The sequence below is a fragment of the Petromyzon marinus genome, chromosome 62 (assembly GCF_048934315.1).
Source record: "Petromyzon marinus isolate PM22_M1 ecotype Great Lakes invasive population chromosome 62, UKy_Petmar_22M1.pri1.0, whole genome shotgun sequence".
Lineage (NCBI taxonomy): Eukaryota > Metazoa > Chordata > Hyperoartia > Petromyzontiformes > Petromyzontidae > Petromyzon > Petromyzon marinus.
The window spans coordinates 9,776,973-9,793,816 of record NC_133728.1 but is presented as its reverse complement, the minus strand read 5'-3'; the positions used below and the strand labels follow the sequence as shown (position 1 = coordinate 9,793,816).

The 16,844-nt window shown below is 48.9% G+C and overlaps 1 protein-coding gene across 2 annotated transcripts; it reads left to right on the top strand.

Annotated features, from left to right (window-relative positions):
- The first annotated feature begins 5,447 nt into the window (after positions 1-5,447).
- On the top strand, positions 5,448-15,718 carry LOC116955936 (nicotinamide N-methyltransferase-like). Of its 2 annotated transcripts, none has more exons than XM_032977295.2 (5): positions 5,448-5,750; positions 8,877-9,043; positions 10,054-10,261; positions 10,964-11,053; positions 13,594-15,718. In XM_032977295.2, the coding sequence occupies exons 2-5, from the start codon at positions 8,881-8,883 to the stop codon at positions 13,937-13,939; spliced, it is 807 nt and encodes a 268-aa protein (XP_032833186.2). In that variant the 5' UTR covers positions 5,448-5,750; positions 8,877-8,880; the 3' UTR covers positions 13,940-15,718. The 2 variants fall into 2 exon arrangements, with proteins under 2 accessions (XP_032833186.2, XP_075909846.1); XM_076053731.1 differs by lacking the exon at positions 5,448-5,750 and adding an exon at positions 5,759-6,753.
- Positions 15,719-16,844: the final 1,126 nt, after the last annotated feature.

The window sequence follows — 16,844 nt, the reverse complement described above, 5'->3', positions numbered from 1 at the left end:
GACAGCTGATTGAGATGGAAATTGACACAGGAGCTGCGGTCTCGCTGATGTCACAAAAATTACTTAAGAAAAGACAACCATTTTTCACTGACACATACCAAACTCATGTTGAAGACGTATACAGGATAGACCGTTACCATTGCTGGAAAGGCGGAGGTCCTAGTGGAATTAAATGGACAAAATGCTAGACTTCCCATCTACGTGGTCAAAGGAGACTATCCAGTGCTGATGGGCCGGCCTTGGTTGGAAAAGATTCGTCTGGACTGGATGAAGGTGAACATATTGGCACAAGAAGGAACAGGGCTGCCAGCTTTGTTGCATAGACATGCAGCTATCTTCAAAGTTGAACTGCGAAGTATGAAGGGGATTACAGTGAAACTACAGCTCAAGCCAGACTCTCACCCTAAGCACATGAGGGCTACAAACATTCCCTATGCCCTTAAACCAAAGGTGTATGCCGACTTACAACGGCTGGTCCAGATAGGAGTCTTGGATCCGGTTCCACATAGTGAGTGGGCAACCCCTGTAGTTCCGGTGATAGAGTGTGATGGCTCTCTTCGCCTGTGTGGAGATCTCAAGGTGATCGTGAATCCGGTACTAAAGGTCGAACAATACTCACTTCCCATCATCGACGAACTGTTTGCTGGGTTGACTGGTGGGAAGAAATTTAGCAAGATTTATCTAAACCAAGCCTATCTGCAGATGCATGTAGATTGAGGAGTCACAGAAGTACCTCACGATTACTACCCACAGAGAACTCTTCAGATATTGCCGCTTGCTTTTTGGTATTACTTCGGCACCCGCCTTGTTCCAAAGGGCCATGGATCAGGTTTTGAGTGGTCTTTCTGGGGTACAGTGTTACCTTGATGACATCCTTGTCACAGGAAAAGATGATGAGGAACATCTGCGGAACTTGGAAAAGACTCTAGATAGACTTTTTCAAGCCTGCTGTGGAGTACTTAGGCCATGTGATCGATGCGGAAGGTCTCCACACAGCTCCATCGAAGGTAACAGCCATTGCAGAGGCTCCTGTTCCACTGGATGTCAGTCAGCTGCGGTCTTTCCTGGGTCTCCTGAACTATTATGGCAAATTTATTCCACAGCTGGCGACACAGCTGAAGACTTTGCATAGGCTACTTAAAGAGGGCAGACCATGGTCATGGACCAAGGAGTGTGACATTGCTTTCAAGAAGTTGTAGCACTGTAAATGGGCTGTGTGCACTTACCTGCAGGGGCAGACAGGGTCCAGCAGGGGCAGTGCTATATTCCTAGCCTCAAAGCAGGAGGGGGCTGTGGGGTGTTCTAGGATCCCCCGGGATCCGTCCCAATAGGAGGGGGCGGCAGGGTGTCCTGGGATAACCTGAAACCCCCCTTGGAACTCTCTGGAAGGTAAGCGGGGCCAGGGGCTGACACACCGGACCGGTGTATAAAAGCCGGACCTCTGGAAAGGTCTGGGGCCAGTCCAAGACAGAAGCTAGAAGATGAGCTCGCTAGTACCCTGGGACCCCTAGCCCCACTGCCCTTGTAAGGGACGGGACTCTGTGGGCCCGTGGTGAGACCCTGGGAACCCCCGGCCCGACGTCCTTGTAGGGCCGAGTCCGAGTGGGCCAGTGGTCGGGACCCGCACCTTGGCTGGGTCGGGTCAGTGCAGCCTTCCCTAGGTCACTCGTAGCCGGAGGACCCAGAGCCCGTAGCCCCGTGATAGGGCACAGTAGCCCGGAGGCAGTACCTCCCCAGGCAGTAGTTAGAAGGGCCGTTGCCCTGTGTAAGACTGGGGCTGTACTGCAGTGTTTCTTTGAATAAAAGTGTTGCCTCCAAAGATTCGTCTCTGCCTTCCATAAAACCCACTACAAAGGCAAAGGCAGCGTTGATTGATGAGAAAGTGTTAACTCACTTCGACCCGTCCTTGCCAATTCAACTGGCGTGTGATGCCTCTCCATATGGAGTTGGGGCTGTTTTATCACACATCACATCTGCTGGAAAAGAAAGGCCCATCGCGTTCGCGTCAAGGACGCTGAGCAAAGCGGAGAGGAATTACCCACAGATGAAAAAAGAAGCGTTGGGAATTATCTTCGGAATCAAAAAGTTGTATTCCTATCTGTTCAGACGGAGATTCACGTTGCTGACAGACAATCGTCCTCTGACTTCCATCTTTGGTCCATACTCGGGAATACCAACCTTAGCAGCGAGCAGACTGCAGCGTTGAGCACTCCTCCTGAGTGCCCACAACTATGACATCAAGTTTCAACGGTCGGAAGAACACACCAACGCTGATGGCTTGTCACGCCTTCCTCTGCTGGACTGCCCTAAAAGTAGCGAACGGAAGGTTTTCTACTTCGATAAGAACACGCCTGTGACTGCTCAACAAATTAAAAGGGAAACAAAAGGAGATCCAACACTAAATTTCGATTTAAAGCTCTCTGGAGAGTGATGAGATCCAACACTGTCCAGAGTGTTCGACCGAGTGATGAGAAGTGATTTGCCAAGTGTCTTTGATTCGCCGCCTGATCAACGGCCTTATCTTTCTTGGGGAAAAGAGTTGACGGTAACGGCGGAATGCCTACTGTGGGGTTTGCGTTTCATCATACCGCCAAAACTGAGGAAACCTGTCCTGGATGAGCTGCATTCTGGACATTGTGGCATCGTCCTGATGAAAGAGTTAGTGCGTAGTTATATATGGTGGCCGGGACTAGACCAGGATATTGAAGCTACAGCTGGATCCTGCATTTCATGTCACGTCTACCGAAACACGCCAAGCTTGGCCCCTTTGCATCCCTGGGATTGGCCAGCGAGCCCGTGGCAGCATGTTCACATATATTTTGCAAGACCAGTGGAAGGAACGATGTTGCTGGTTGCTGTTGATGCCCATTCAAAGTGGCCAGAGGTCTCAGTCATGTCTACCATAACATCGGAGAAGACCATCGAGATTCTGAGGGAGATGTTTGGACGTCTCGCACTGCCTGAGCAGATAGTTACGGACAATGGGCCATCTTTTGCATCTAAAGAAATGCAGAAATTCCTACAGAACAATGAAATCAAGCAAATCCATCTACTAATGGACTGGCAGAGAGACTGGTTCAGACACTCAAACATGCTTTAAAAGCATTCAGAAGGGAGGCACCACTGAAGCAGTGACTCGACACTTTCCTGCTCAAGTATCGCAATACACCGCATGCGATAACTGGAATGTCCCCTGCTTATCTACTCATGAAAAGACAGCTCAGGACTCGCCTTGATCTATTGAGACAAACACCCACCAGAACATTGTTCCAAGACAAGCAGCAAGATCAAGTCAATTTACGAGCAAGGCGGTCTAAGGAGAGACAGTTCTCTGTCAGGGGTCCTATCTATGCCCAGTACTACACCACTAAGGAAAAGTGGGTTCCTGCAACGGTTCTTCAAAAGACTGGACCTGTCTCATATAGAGCCAGCACCCAAGAAAACCAGACCTGAAGGAGACATGTCGACCAGTTATTTCCTTGTGAACCTGCGGCTACAACCTCTGAAGTAAATACTCCAGCGTTTACCTTCAAAAGTGAGCTGACACCCTATGGGAACGTCTCAGCACCTACACCAGCCCCCTCTATACCACTGCCAATGGAGACCACTCCTCCGAGTACAACCGAGGCTCAACCGGAGCCTACATCTACACCTGAGCCTGTTCCGGTGTTGCGGCGCAACCCACCGAGAGAAATAAAACTTCCCGTACGTTATAGATAGTGCTAACCCTGGAAGCGAGGGGCAGAATTATCTCCTTTGGGTTTAGCGGAATGTTGAGGCAGTCTAACCTCTCTTCCAAGTTAGAGAAAGTTATTGTTTGGATTAATGTGGACATTACCATTTAAGGGGGGAAGATATGTTATGTTTCAAGTTGGGTGTAATTGTCTGCGGTCCCTAACAGTCTGTGAAGCTTCACGTGGAGCTATAAAGGACCGCAGCCCCTGGGGTCTGGGGAGCACTTCCCGGGTCGTAGAATAAAGGATTTGTCGATGCTGAAGCTTCTCTGCCTCTGATCTTTATAACAAGTGTATCCAGGGTCTGCTCTGGCGGGTCAAGACACCTACACCTTCACGCCTTCAGGACGGGGAAGCCACTGGCTGCGACGAACCAACCTCAACAAGGTTGCCCGTGACAAAGGAGGTGTGGTAGCATCCGACTGAGCCGCGGCTATACGGCCCAGTTACCCGGCCACGCGCCCAGGCGATGTTCCCACGGTGATGAACAACCACCACATGCAAGACCACGGAACCGCGGAGTCAAATTACATTGTCGTTTCTTCACGCCGGAGGTTGTCGTCGGTTGTTCGGGTTGGAAGGTCCGGTTGAACCTTGTATGTCCCGTCTCATCTTATGGGTTACCCGTTTATTACTGTCTTAACATCTGTTCTGTACACATGCACTCCACACCTATACACACAAAGTGACAGGACTTAGGTTGAGTTCAAAATTGCTTGTTAATTGACCGACAAGTTAATATTTTCTCCCTTCATCCCTACATACTCCCCTGCCATCAGAATTACCCTGAATCCCTTAGATTCTCACGGGTTGTGTTGAGTCGAGGACGACTTTTCTTCAGGGGGTGGGGTGATGTTGTGCTAATACTAACGCGACTTGGGATCCCAGGTCATTGTTAAGATGACGCCACAAAGGAAAGGAAAGAGAAGGCGGGGCGAGAGAGGGGATGTCACCGAATCGGTGAAATGCAACACAGAGAGTTGGTTAACACAGATTGTTAAATTAGAGGTTACGTGTGAAATTTGACAAACAGAGATACACAGAGAGCGAGAAAACTAACTTAAATCCTCTCTATTCAAGGCCTCGACACAGAGGCGCTGTGTCTCTGTGCGTCTATGTGTGTGTCCCTCTCTGCTTGTGTGTCTGTTTGTGTGACTCCGTGTCTGTGTTTTGTCTCTCTCTCTCAAATTTAGCAGTCTTTGGAAGAACGTAATCAACCAGGTAGGGTATTGACTGTTATGTAAGCCGACTCTGTGTGTTGTATTGCATTGTATTTCTAAGTTTTCTAGGTTTGTTTTCTACCTGATGACGATTGCTTGTGTTGCAATCGAAACTTAGTATTCTATTATTTAATTTAATTTCTTTCTACGTGACTTTACCGAAAGAACCAAAGAGTACTCACAATTAAGTTATCGTGCCGTCTGGCTTTCATGCGCGTGTCACTTGCCAAAACACCCTGGTGGTGTTCAGTAACAAACACCAGCAGTAGCGGCTACTAGATTTCACGCTGTGGATATTTTTCGGAAATATTTTTTTTCATTTATTAGTGGGGTTTTTTTGCATTCATGGGTAATTGTTGGAGTTAAAATCTTAACATGTTTGTACTTGTTTTTATCTTGTTGATTCAGGGCCCCCCTTGTGGCCGACTGGGCCTCCTATGTGTCGCATAACGCTGCCACATCATCCCCCTCCCCTCCCCATAGTTGCGCACCCTCGGTTGAGAACCACACGGAGACTGTTTTGGGGAACTTTGCTCGGCCTCCATCAATGATTAGCCCTGGGTAGGGTAGGTGGGGGGATGAGTTAGTGGGGCTGGCTTCAGCCATTGGAGAAAGATTCCTGGCAGAGCAACCCCACTACCGCTGCAGCCCGAGGACATTCCTGCGCTGGTTTGGGGGATTTTTGCTCTCAGATAAACTTTTGGGGAGGCAAGAGACGGCAGCTTCCTCCTCGTTCCTGTCCCAGCAGCAGCAACAACTTCAACAACGTCATCATCACTCTCATCAACCAGAGAAGGTTTGCGTTTAGCAGTTAATGTGTGTGTAATCAAGTGGTCTGGTGGTCTTGGGTTTCATGACATGACCCTGTCAGGTTTAATTATTATTACGCTTGCTTAGCCAGGAAGGCCTCGAGACTATTTAATCTATACTATTTACTGAGCTATTTTTATTTTACGAGGTAAGACCTACTGAGCTTTGTAGCTATTTTTCACAAGCGACCTAGCTATCACAAATGATACATATTTGCTCGGTTTAAGCACGTGACTTGTGTGGTGCTACGGCCTCGAAGCTACTCTGCAAGCGCCGCAACCCCCCCCCCCCGGCCCACACACCGAGTACACACACGCAGCGCACTGGCGTGGGATTGCTTGGCACAAAGGGTTTTAATCTGAAGGGTCCCTCTGAGGAAAGTCCCACGGTTTCCCGGTGCCAGGGGATTGGACGACCCTCGCAGGACAATTTACATCGCGGTGCCCCTGAGTTGGCTTAATATTGTTTGGGCGCAAAAAGGTTACCGGGCCAGCCGCGATGAGTCAGTCACGACATCCGGAGAAGCTTGGCTTGAAAAAGTGAGAAAGGCAGACGATGAGGTCAGGGGAGCGTAGCGCCACGACCCCCCCTCCCGACCCCCAAACCGAATTCACACCCAGATGCCCTCTACTGTTAATCCGGATTAACAGTAGATCACAGAAGCACCGGCTACCGCGATCCATGTAAGGGCATAAAAAACGGCAAAAGCCGAGCTGTGACCACAGGGTAGGCGCACGATTGGCCGCGCAGTACAATGCGACCCCGGGCGTTTGAAGTCAGGGGGATAAAAAGGGGAGCCCGAGGGCCGCGCGAAAAGTTCAACATCTTGGCCGTCAAGACCCCCCAACCCGTCCTGCCTTCTCCAGCCGCTCACAGCGTCCGTGTGACGCCAGTGAGGGCCGCTACGAGGCAGTGTGAGGCATGGCTTTATCGTCCTCTTCCCTCCGCCTCTCACAGCGTCTGTGTGGCGCCGCGAGTACAGCTACTAGGTACATGATAGAACACTTGAGTGAGCAGGAGCATAGATGGTAGGAGGTTAGACTTTTCTCGGAAGATATTCCCCCCTGGGTAGTGCCGACTGGGTAGCTTAGTTTAACACGTAGTAGGCTTTCGCGACCAATATTATTCATAATAAAGGTTTTTGGGTTAGATCGCGTTATTTATAAATGCGTCGTAACCCTCCACCACCCGACACGGCCAATCAGCAAAAAAGTGTCACGTTAACAAAAGACAAAATAGTTCACTACTTTAGCCCACCGGTGTGTTGAAGAGTGAATCCACAACATTTACATTTTTTTGAGTACGACGTTTCGCTGGTAATTACATCCAGCATCATCGGGCAATTCGCCAGAATGGTGAGGCTCTCCTCTTGCTCCCGGTCTTAAATAGAGCAGCAGGGTGACAGTTATCATTGAACTCATTCAGGTGCAGTGATTTGAGGGGGGGGGGGTTATTGTAATTATATTATAGATTGGTAATCAGTCAATTGTTATGATTAGTAGTGATTTGTAGATTAGTAATTAGTTGTAATGTGTGTTATTGCAATTATATGCTACGTTAGTGATCAGTTTGTTAGTATTTGTTTCCCCTATAAGGAATTGTAATATGTATTATGATGAGTTCAATGATGATGTCACCCTGCTGCTGCTCTATTTAAGATCGGGAGCAAGTGGAGGGCTTCACCATTCTGGCAAATTGCCCGATGATGCTGGATGTAATTACCAGCGAAACGTCGTACTCAAAAAATTTAAATGTTGTGGATTCACTCTTCAACACACCGGTGGGCTAAAGTAGTGAACTATTTTGTCTTTTGTCAACGTGACACTTTTTTGCTGATTGGCCGTGTCGGGTGGTGGAGGGTTACGACACATTTATAAATAACGCGATCTAACCCAAAAACGTTTATCATGGGTAGCTTAATTTGAGGGATTATGGTTTGCGCCGGGAATAAAAGTTAGCACAGAGCATAGGTGGTGTGGTGTCTGCGATTTCTGTGTGGAGCGACTGCGTGTGCAAGCCGAGTCCTGGGTAGCGGTGGGGAAACATGTGTGTTTGAGCGAGTGGGGTAATCGTGCAGGTGTGAGCTCGCTCACAGCACCTATTGTCAGCGGGGCCGCGGTGTGCGCGGGCGTGCGCGTTAAGAGTTAATCGCGTGCCAGTGGAAGTGTGCGGTCCCCGCCACGAATAGTTAATCGCTCGCCGGTGACAGCGGGGTTCGCGGCCTCTCTGTTAGCGACAGCTGCGGTATGCACCCGTGTGTGTATTGACCCCGTGCGGCTCTGAGGCCAGCAGCACGAGCATGTCCCTTTAGGAGAGGGCACTAGCGTGGGGGGCCCCGTCACTCGGCCGGCGGGGGCCCGGCGCGAGCCGACCGGCATGGCGGAGGGAGCGGAACGGGCGGACGTCGCGCCCCACCTACCCAGCGCGGGCGGCGGGGTGGACGTCGGGCCGCACACTTGTTATAAACATTTCCAATAATAACACTACATGTATAACTATTTTTAGTTGATAGATTTTGGGCTTAAGGGAAAATCCATGAGTTCTTAATTTACGTCAAAATCTCGGGTGCACGGTTTATTCGCAAATGGGATATACCGCACGCGAATAATCGGGGGTCCGCCATATGTACACACTCATTGCTTGTTGCTAAGAGCTGCAAAAGTACCGACGACACTTGAAATCGGTGCGAGTGTGGTACACCGAGGTCATGAGGGTATCTAGGAAACCGGGGGGGGGGGGTCAATGAAGCCCTGGTTCACCAGTATTGAACTTAAACTTATTCCACACCGTGCGTAGCTAACACGTAGCTAATCAGAGATGAAGTGGAACCGAGCCGACTTGTAACACCACACCTGAACGAGTCTCTCACAAGGAGTGTGGAGCCCCATAGGTTATGTTTTCGTGGGTTATTTGCCCTTTTTTCCACGGGGATCACACCTCCCAAAGCCGCACTGAAACCATATTCCCGTTTCCCACTACGATCGTCGTTCAGGTCACTTAACCCCTGTGATTCGGGTCGCGACACATCTCCCCGTGATTCTTTGCACGCCCTTTGAGCAATCTTTCCTGTCCCTTTCTCTTTTCCACGATTGCCGTGACGATGTTTCTGAAGCAAAATGGCGGAACGGGAGGTGACCAGGCGGCAGGGAAAGGACTATGCCACCCACTTCAGCCCGCGCGAGTACATGCGCGCGTACTTCAGCACAGCCCAGGGTGACGCGGGGGAGGGCGAGCTCCTGCCCCAGCTCCTCCAGTTCCTGCACTCGGCCTTCGCCACAGGTTCTCGGAGTCACAAGAATGACGGTCACAACAGCAATGACGACAACAAGACAACAGCCTCCGTTCGCTGCTGAAATAGCGGTCATGTCACCACAGTGCTTGTGCCAGCCTAAGTGCGCTTTTGAGGATTATCGCGTGAAGCGCGGAAGGCTCGCTGCTGGCAGGAGGTCACGGTACAGTCCCAGGTCGTCTGGGTTGACTGACAGATGACTGGCGGATGCACCACTTGTGCTCCCCACCGTGCCAACTCGCTGCGTGTTAGCCGTCCGTCGCTTTCCGCTCATTGTTGGGGAACCGCTGTGGCGAGGCGTTAAATCCCTTGCGTAGTATGCAGGAGAGGTCGTGGGCTCCATCCTGATGCCTGTTGTATATTTGGAGTTTGCGTGGATTTTTCTCCACATCCTCCGGTTTTCCCTCCTCAATTAGAATCAATGTGAGTTTAGAGTATTTGACTGCAGAAATTTCCACGTGATGATGATGAGCCACTTTGTTGAGCTATCATTTGAGGCCAGGTCGTGTCTGAAATAGAGCTACACAGCTCAGTGGGCCTTTACCTGGTAAAATAAAACATAGATATATAATTTAGTTTCACGTGAAATTGTCAGGTGGAGTGAGGCGTGTGTTATATAGTTTTTAGACACGAGAGGATACACTTGATGCAATAGTGACCAAGAGATCGGACTATAAGCCACACGTACACCTTAGGCCACGCCCAGAAAGCAGTTTTGGAAAAATCCATGTTCACGGGGCCCAAGGTAGGTGCTGAACAGCCGAATATGGAGGGGACTGAGCAGTGTGTTGGCTACATATGGTGCGAAAGAAGTTAAACATACATATATAAATTCATTTATTTTAGAATAGATTTTTGCGTTCAGTTTGTTGTCCTTTCCCGCACCTACAATTAGCACGGTTGGCTAGGTACGGTGCGAAAGAAGTTCATCGTACACACACACGTACAAACACTCCGTGCTTCACTTTGAACCCTTCTTTTATTCTCTCACCGCTTCCAGGCGAGGTGTCGGGCCAGCGCCTCCTGGACGTTGGTTCGGGTCCTACCATCTACCAGGTGCTGAGCGCCTGCGAGAGCTTCCCCGAGATCTACCTCTCCGAGTACGCGCAGAGCAACCGAGAAGAGCTCCAAGGCTGGCTCAACTGCTCCCCCGATGCCTTCGACTGGACGAGCATCGTCCAGTTTGTGTGCCGCCTCGAGGGAAGGAGGCAAGTGCCTCTCTCTCCACCGAGTACGGTCGGCCGAGTAGAGCCGTGAGACTCTAGGATGGTGAAGCGGCCGAAAGACGGGGGGCTGCCATGGTGGCTAAGAGGTGTTACCTTGCCTAACCCGGTATACAGAATGTCATGGATTACATTCCAACCCTGATGCCTGCTATATATTTGGAGTTTGCGTCTCTGTCTCTCTCCATGGCTGCTAGGAATTTTCTCCGGTGTTTTTGGTTTTTCCCTCCGACTTTAGAAACAATGTACGTTCAGAGTATTTGGCTGCTATACATTTTCACTTGATAAGCCACTTCGTTAAGCCATCATTTGTGGCCAGGCCGCTTCTTAACAAAAAGTGATATAGCTCAGGTGCGCTTCTGCAGCCGTCTGGAACGCTCTTCCAATATTAGGAAGACATTGGAGCTGTGCACTTTAAATCTAGATTGGAAACTAATTTCTTTCTAACTACTTTTTGTGTTTAGTTTGTTTGCCTTCCTGCGCACCGCTGATCAGCACCTTTGGCTACGTACAGCGCAAAAGCAGTTCAACATACATACAAACCTGGTAAATAAAATTAAATAGTTTAGTTTTTAGTTTAGTTGTTGGTACACTATCGTCGGGGGCAGAGAGAAGGCAGGCTGGCCCTGCATCGGGCTCTTGTTTGTGTGCGTAACGCCGCCATGGTGTGTGTGCGTATGTGAGTAGCGGATGTGAGGAGGAGAAGACGGAGCGCCTACGCAGGGCGGTTCAGGCTGTGCTGCCCTGCGACGTCAACCAGGACGACCTGTTACTCGGGTGAGGCCCCTTTTTGACTAAGCTTAGCTATAATCTTTTTTGTTACTTTACCAGGTAAGGCCCACACTGAGCTGCGTAGCTCTTTTTAGAAGCGACCTGGCCACAAATGATAGCTCAACGAAGTTGCTTATTAGATGCAAATGCATGGCAGCCAAATACTCTAAACACGTGATGTTGCTTCTAAATGTGGAGGGAAGAACCGGAGGACCCGGAGAAAAATCCATGCGATCATGTGGAGAGAGATAGAGAGAGAAACACGCAAATCCCAAATATACAGCAGGTGTCAGGATTGGGATTGAACCCACGACCTCCTGTATACCAGGTGAGGTAGTTACCATCTCCTGGCCACCATGGCGAGAGATGTTAACAGAATCAGAGGCGGCGGAGAGGGGGCACAACAATGGTAACACTCGTACCTACCAGCAAGAAGAGCCAAGTCCAATTTTAATTGCTCACAGCTTTTAGAAAAGTCTTAATTCCCCGTTGGTCTGGAGAAAGCAAAAAACTCTTCCGGAAATGTTATTCCGATCAGAAGCAGGAAACTGCAAAAGCCTTCCTCGAATCACTGGACTTGGCATGAAGACAAAGGTGGTGTGAAACAGTGGAGGCGCTTAACTTTACAAAATCGAGCCATTAACCCTGGAGCCTCCGAAGGATGCTGGGAGCAGCAGCCCACGCCAAAATACAAAACTCCACAAGTCAGTCATGACAACATTGCCGGACAGATAATCGGCATCTCATGAGCACCTATCAATAAAAAAACACAAGACGGCAAGTTTAGAAAGAAATCTACCATACTCTTGACCGCTGCCAAACAAACCTCCGCTTTCTCCGGTCCTTTCTCAATGGAGGAAGTAGATGTTTATATTGCCAGGATGAAGACCGGTAAAGCCTCAGGCCTCGATGGTATTTACCCAGAATTCATCAAGAACTTGGTACCACGAGCAAGAAAATGGTTTGCCACGTTCCTCACTGATATTCACTCCTCAGGAGTGGGACCATATGAGTGGAAAGTGGCTAAGATCATAACCATTCTTAAACCCGGCAAAGGCCACATTGGTGGCCAAAACTACCGCCCTATCCTCTTCCCTCAGCATCTGCTACAAGCTAATGGAGTGGCTCCTGCTCTAAAGGCTGAGGTCTATGCTTGATAAGATAGTCCCTACGGAACAAGCTGGATTCCGAACTGGCCGAAATTTCTGCGACCAGGTGCTAGGTTTCGAACACCAGCTCAAAACAGGAGCAGCATTCATTGAACTCTTCCTAGAATATGATACCGTATGGTTGAAGGGTCTCCTGCTGAAGCTTGCGATGGCCGTGTCTTGCCGCCCAACGATCAGACTCATCACTACAATTCTGAGCGACCAATGGTTCACCGTCCACCTTGGTGGAGCTGCCAGCAGCCCATGAACATTGAATAATAGGCTCCCACAGGGATCTGTTCTAGCCCCAGTGCTGTTCAATTTCTACACCAGTTACTTTCCGGCAGCATCCTCCCATAAGTTCACGTACGCAGACGACATCACACTGGCAACCCAAGCCCGGACAAAAAATGGACCCTGGAAAAGTTTTTTTTTTTTTTATCTCAAGAGCTTAGAAGCATACGTTATGAATTGGGGCCTAAAGCCAAACACTTCCAAGAGCATCGTCTCCATCTTCCGCCCCGTCCACCTTCCAAATCTCTCAAGCTCTTTCTCGAAGGCTCGCGATAGCTCTTTTAGACCACGTGACCGCCCAGCGGCCCCGTGCACTGGTGGCCTCCCTCCAATATCATCCGGTCACGTGTCAGCACAAACAACAGCAAGAACAGGTCAACCAGCGTATCGTGCCCCAACGTAACCCTGGCTGGCTGACGCTCCCTCTCGCTTCCTCACCGGGAGCCCGCACCGCACACTGCTCGCGGTGCCTCCACGCTGACGAGCGCTCACCCAAGCCCCACTAGGGCTGGTACTACGCCCCGCAAGCGGGCTACACGTAATGTCAACACATTATCCGCCATGACTTCGTAAGCCCGGCACCACAGTGACAATCACAGTCACTACACATGTATCAATATTATTGAGGGATTGTGCGTTGTCGTGATGTGGTATGGGACTGTTCTTGCTGTTGTTTGTGCTGCCTTGCGCAAGCTTGGGAATTGTATGTATATACGTACGTATACTAAACTTATTTCGCGCCGTACATAGACAACCGTGCTAATCGGAGGTGTGGGACTTGGTGTACTTATGCAATTGGAACCTGTATACTTAGAAATATATAGTTTTAGTAATTGCTTACCTTTCCTATACTTTGCACTCCGATCGTTATTTTTGTATTGTTTGTTGTTGCAACTTTCTGATCCATCCCTTCTGGACATCTGTGAAAAAGAGCTTCATCCACACCTCCGATTAGCACGGTTGGCTACGTATGGTGAGAAAGAGGTTAAACACACATAGCTCATCGGATTTCTGCAGTCCTAAATAAAGATCCTGATTCTAATAACCAGTAAACATGATCGTTTTATTCTGTATTTCTCCCCATCGGGTCGATCGGGTCGGCAGGTCCACACAGATCCCTGACCTCTTCGACTGCGTCCTCTCCACGCTGTGCCTGGAGGCTGCGTGCGACTCGGTCGAAGGCTTCGGTGCTGCGCTGAGCCGGATGTGCGGGCGCCTGCGTCCGGGCGGGTGGCTCGTCATGACCACTGTGTTGCAGGAGACATTTTACCGCGTCGGCGTCGAGACCTTCAGGGTGCTGCCCGTGGACGAGGGCAACGTGGTGGACGCCGTGAGGGCGGCGGGGTTTACGGTCCGCCGACTGACCAAGCACGGGGCGCCTGACGTCGCTGGACGGGAGAGGGCCTCTGACTTCAAGGGGTTGCTCTTAATCGTAGCGCAGAAAAAATAACGTCCATTTTTTCGTGTTTAATTTAGTTTTCCTTCCACCCCACCCCCCACGCACCTCCGATTAGCATGGGTAGCTTTGTACGGTGAAAACGAAGTTCAAACTACATAAACTAATTTAATTCGAACCGCTTGTTGTGTTTAGTTTGCTATACTACCCCCACAACTTCGATTAGCACGGTTGGCTATGTACGGTGCGAAAGAAGTTCAACATACATACAGTGAGGGAAAAAAGTATTTGATCCCCTGCTGATTTTGTACGTTTGCTTACTGACAAAGAAATGATCAGTCTATCATTTTAATCGTAGGTTTATTTGAACAGTGAGAGACAGAATAACAACAAAAAAATCCAGGAAAACGCATGGATTTTGTTGTTGCTATTCTGTGTTCATGGCGTCTGATGAGTATTTTCGATTGTGATTTAATCCCTACACATGTGTAGTGAGTCCAACTGAGTCGCAGGCGTTATCTTGGGAGCAACACTATGTATTCCGCATTAACACGCAACATAACACAATCTACACTTGGGTCTCGAATGCCCATCTAACCACGCTACGGCAGAACTAGACACGGTTCGCTATCCTGGTCCGGACCACAAGCTCGGTCCCGGACCGCGTGGCTAGAGGCGGCTTCTCCCCGACGTGGATCTTCGTAACACCAGCACACGAAGAACCCCGAGCTCCTCACGGGGCTCCCGGGCTGGGGCTGGCTCCGCCCTTCGCCTCTCTCGAGCTCCTTCTCGAAGGTTCCCGAGAGCTCCTTTAGACCACGTGACCGCCCCATGGCCCCCGTCCACCGGTGGCCCCCCACCAATATCATACGGTCACGTGACAGCAGGTCAACCAGTGTATCATGCCCTAAGGTAACCCTGGCTGGCTGACGCTCCCCTCGCTCCCTCACCGGGAGTCGGCCCCGCACACTGCTCGCGGTGCCTCCGCGCTAACCAGCGCTCACCTAAGGCCTGCTAGGGTTGGTACTACATCCCGTAACCTGGGCTACCCGTAGTGACAACACATTACTGGCCGTGGCTTCGCAAGCCCCGGCACCATACAGTGACGAGTACAGTCACTACACATGCATATCAACACGTTCATTGCGTGTGACATAAGTCAATTCATTTTTACTTTACCAGGTAAGGCCCCACTGAGCTGTATAGTTATTTTTTCAGAACCGACCTGGCTATCACGAATGATAGCTCAACGAAGTGGCTTTTCATCATCAACATGTGGAAATGTATAGGAGCCAAATGCTCTTAACGCATGACGTTTCTAAATGTGGAGGGGATAAAAATCCACGCGACCATGGGGAGAGAGGCACCGCAAACTCCAAATATACAGCGGGTGTCAGGGTCGGGATCTAACCCACGACCTCCTGTATACCAGACGAGGTAGTTAACATCTCATAGCCACAGGGATGATGGTGAGAGAGAGAGACACACACACAAACTACAAATAACATTTCACCAGTCAGTACGCTGTGAGGACACGGCATCACCATGTCAGCAGTGGACATTCCACATTCCCATGGTGGGTTGCCTCAACTCATCCAAGCATGGCACTTCTCAAGACTGCTACTAATTTTATCAAATACGGATGGAGTGTTGGCCGAGTTGATTCTTGACAAGGATCCCAACTCACAATCTCACATTTTGTTGAGATTTTAATTCTGCAATATGTGTGGTTGAATGATGGATGGCGGCTGTGTGACTGCATAAAGGATTTTTATTTTGGTTGAATTAAAAATGGTGACTGTGCAGTCGAATAAAGAATCACTGGTTGAATAATGATTCATAAAGGTTTTTGGGTTAGATCGCGTTATTTATAAATATGTCATAACCCTCCACCACCCGACACGGCCAAACAGTAAAAAATGTGTCAGGTTTACAAGAGACAAAATAGTTCACTACTTTAGCCCACCGGTGTGTTGAAGAGTGAATCAACATCATTTACAATTTTTGAGTACGACGTTTCGCTGGTAATTACATCCAGCATCATCGGGCAATTTGCCATAATGAAGCCCTCCACTTGCTCCCGGTCTTAAATAGAGCAGCAGGGTTATGTCATTTAACCCAATTCGGTGCAGTGATTTGAGGCAGAGGGGGAGGGTATTGTAATTATATAATAGATTGGTAATCATTCAATTGTTGTTAATTAGTATTTGCTTCCACTATAAGAAATTGTAACATATATTTTATTTAATAATACGCTTCCAGGCCGCACTAAACCTGAAGCTGTCCGAGCAATTCAAGTTATTTGTATTTCTCTCAATTTTTATTTATTCTCTAATTAGGCTTGGTCAGTAATTCGTTTTACACAACACTTCAACGTTATCAAAATCAATTGAGTGGCCTTGTTGACAAGCATGCTCTGCCACTGCCGACATTTGTGTTTGAGATCATTTAATATTTCTTTGGTGTTCTTTTAGTCTTATGCTGTTACGTCCCGTCTGTCCAATATAGCATCTGCCACGTAAACAATTAATCCGATATACACCTGTTAGTAATTTAGGTAATTCGTCTTTAGTGCAAGATACTAGTTTTTGCATTTTGTGGACCGTACTAAATCTGACTTTATTGTTTTGCTTTTGCAAAACACGGGCCAATTTGTCAGTTACTCCTGAGATATATGGTATTTTGATTGTTTTAACAATCTGATCGCTTTCAGCAGTGTTGCTTTGCGTTCGTGATTTGGCATTCAGTGTTCTGTTAATTTGAGCATTATTGTAGCTATTCTGTCGTAGTGCTTCTTTAACATGTTTAATCTCTCTCACTAGACTTTCACCATCTGACACTGTTTTAGCCCGATGTATGAGTGTCTTGATAATAGAGGATTTCTGAGCTGGGTGATGATGTGAATCTACATTTAGATAGTCATCAGTGTGCTTTCGGTAAACGCTGTGTCATTTTTGTC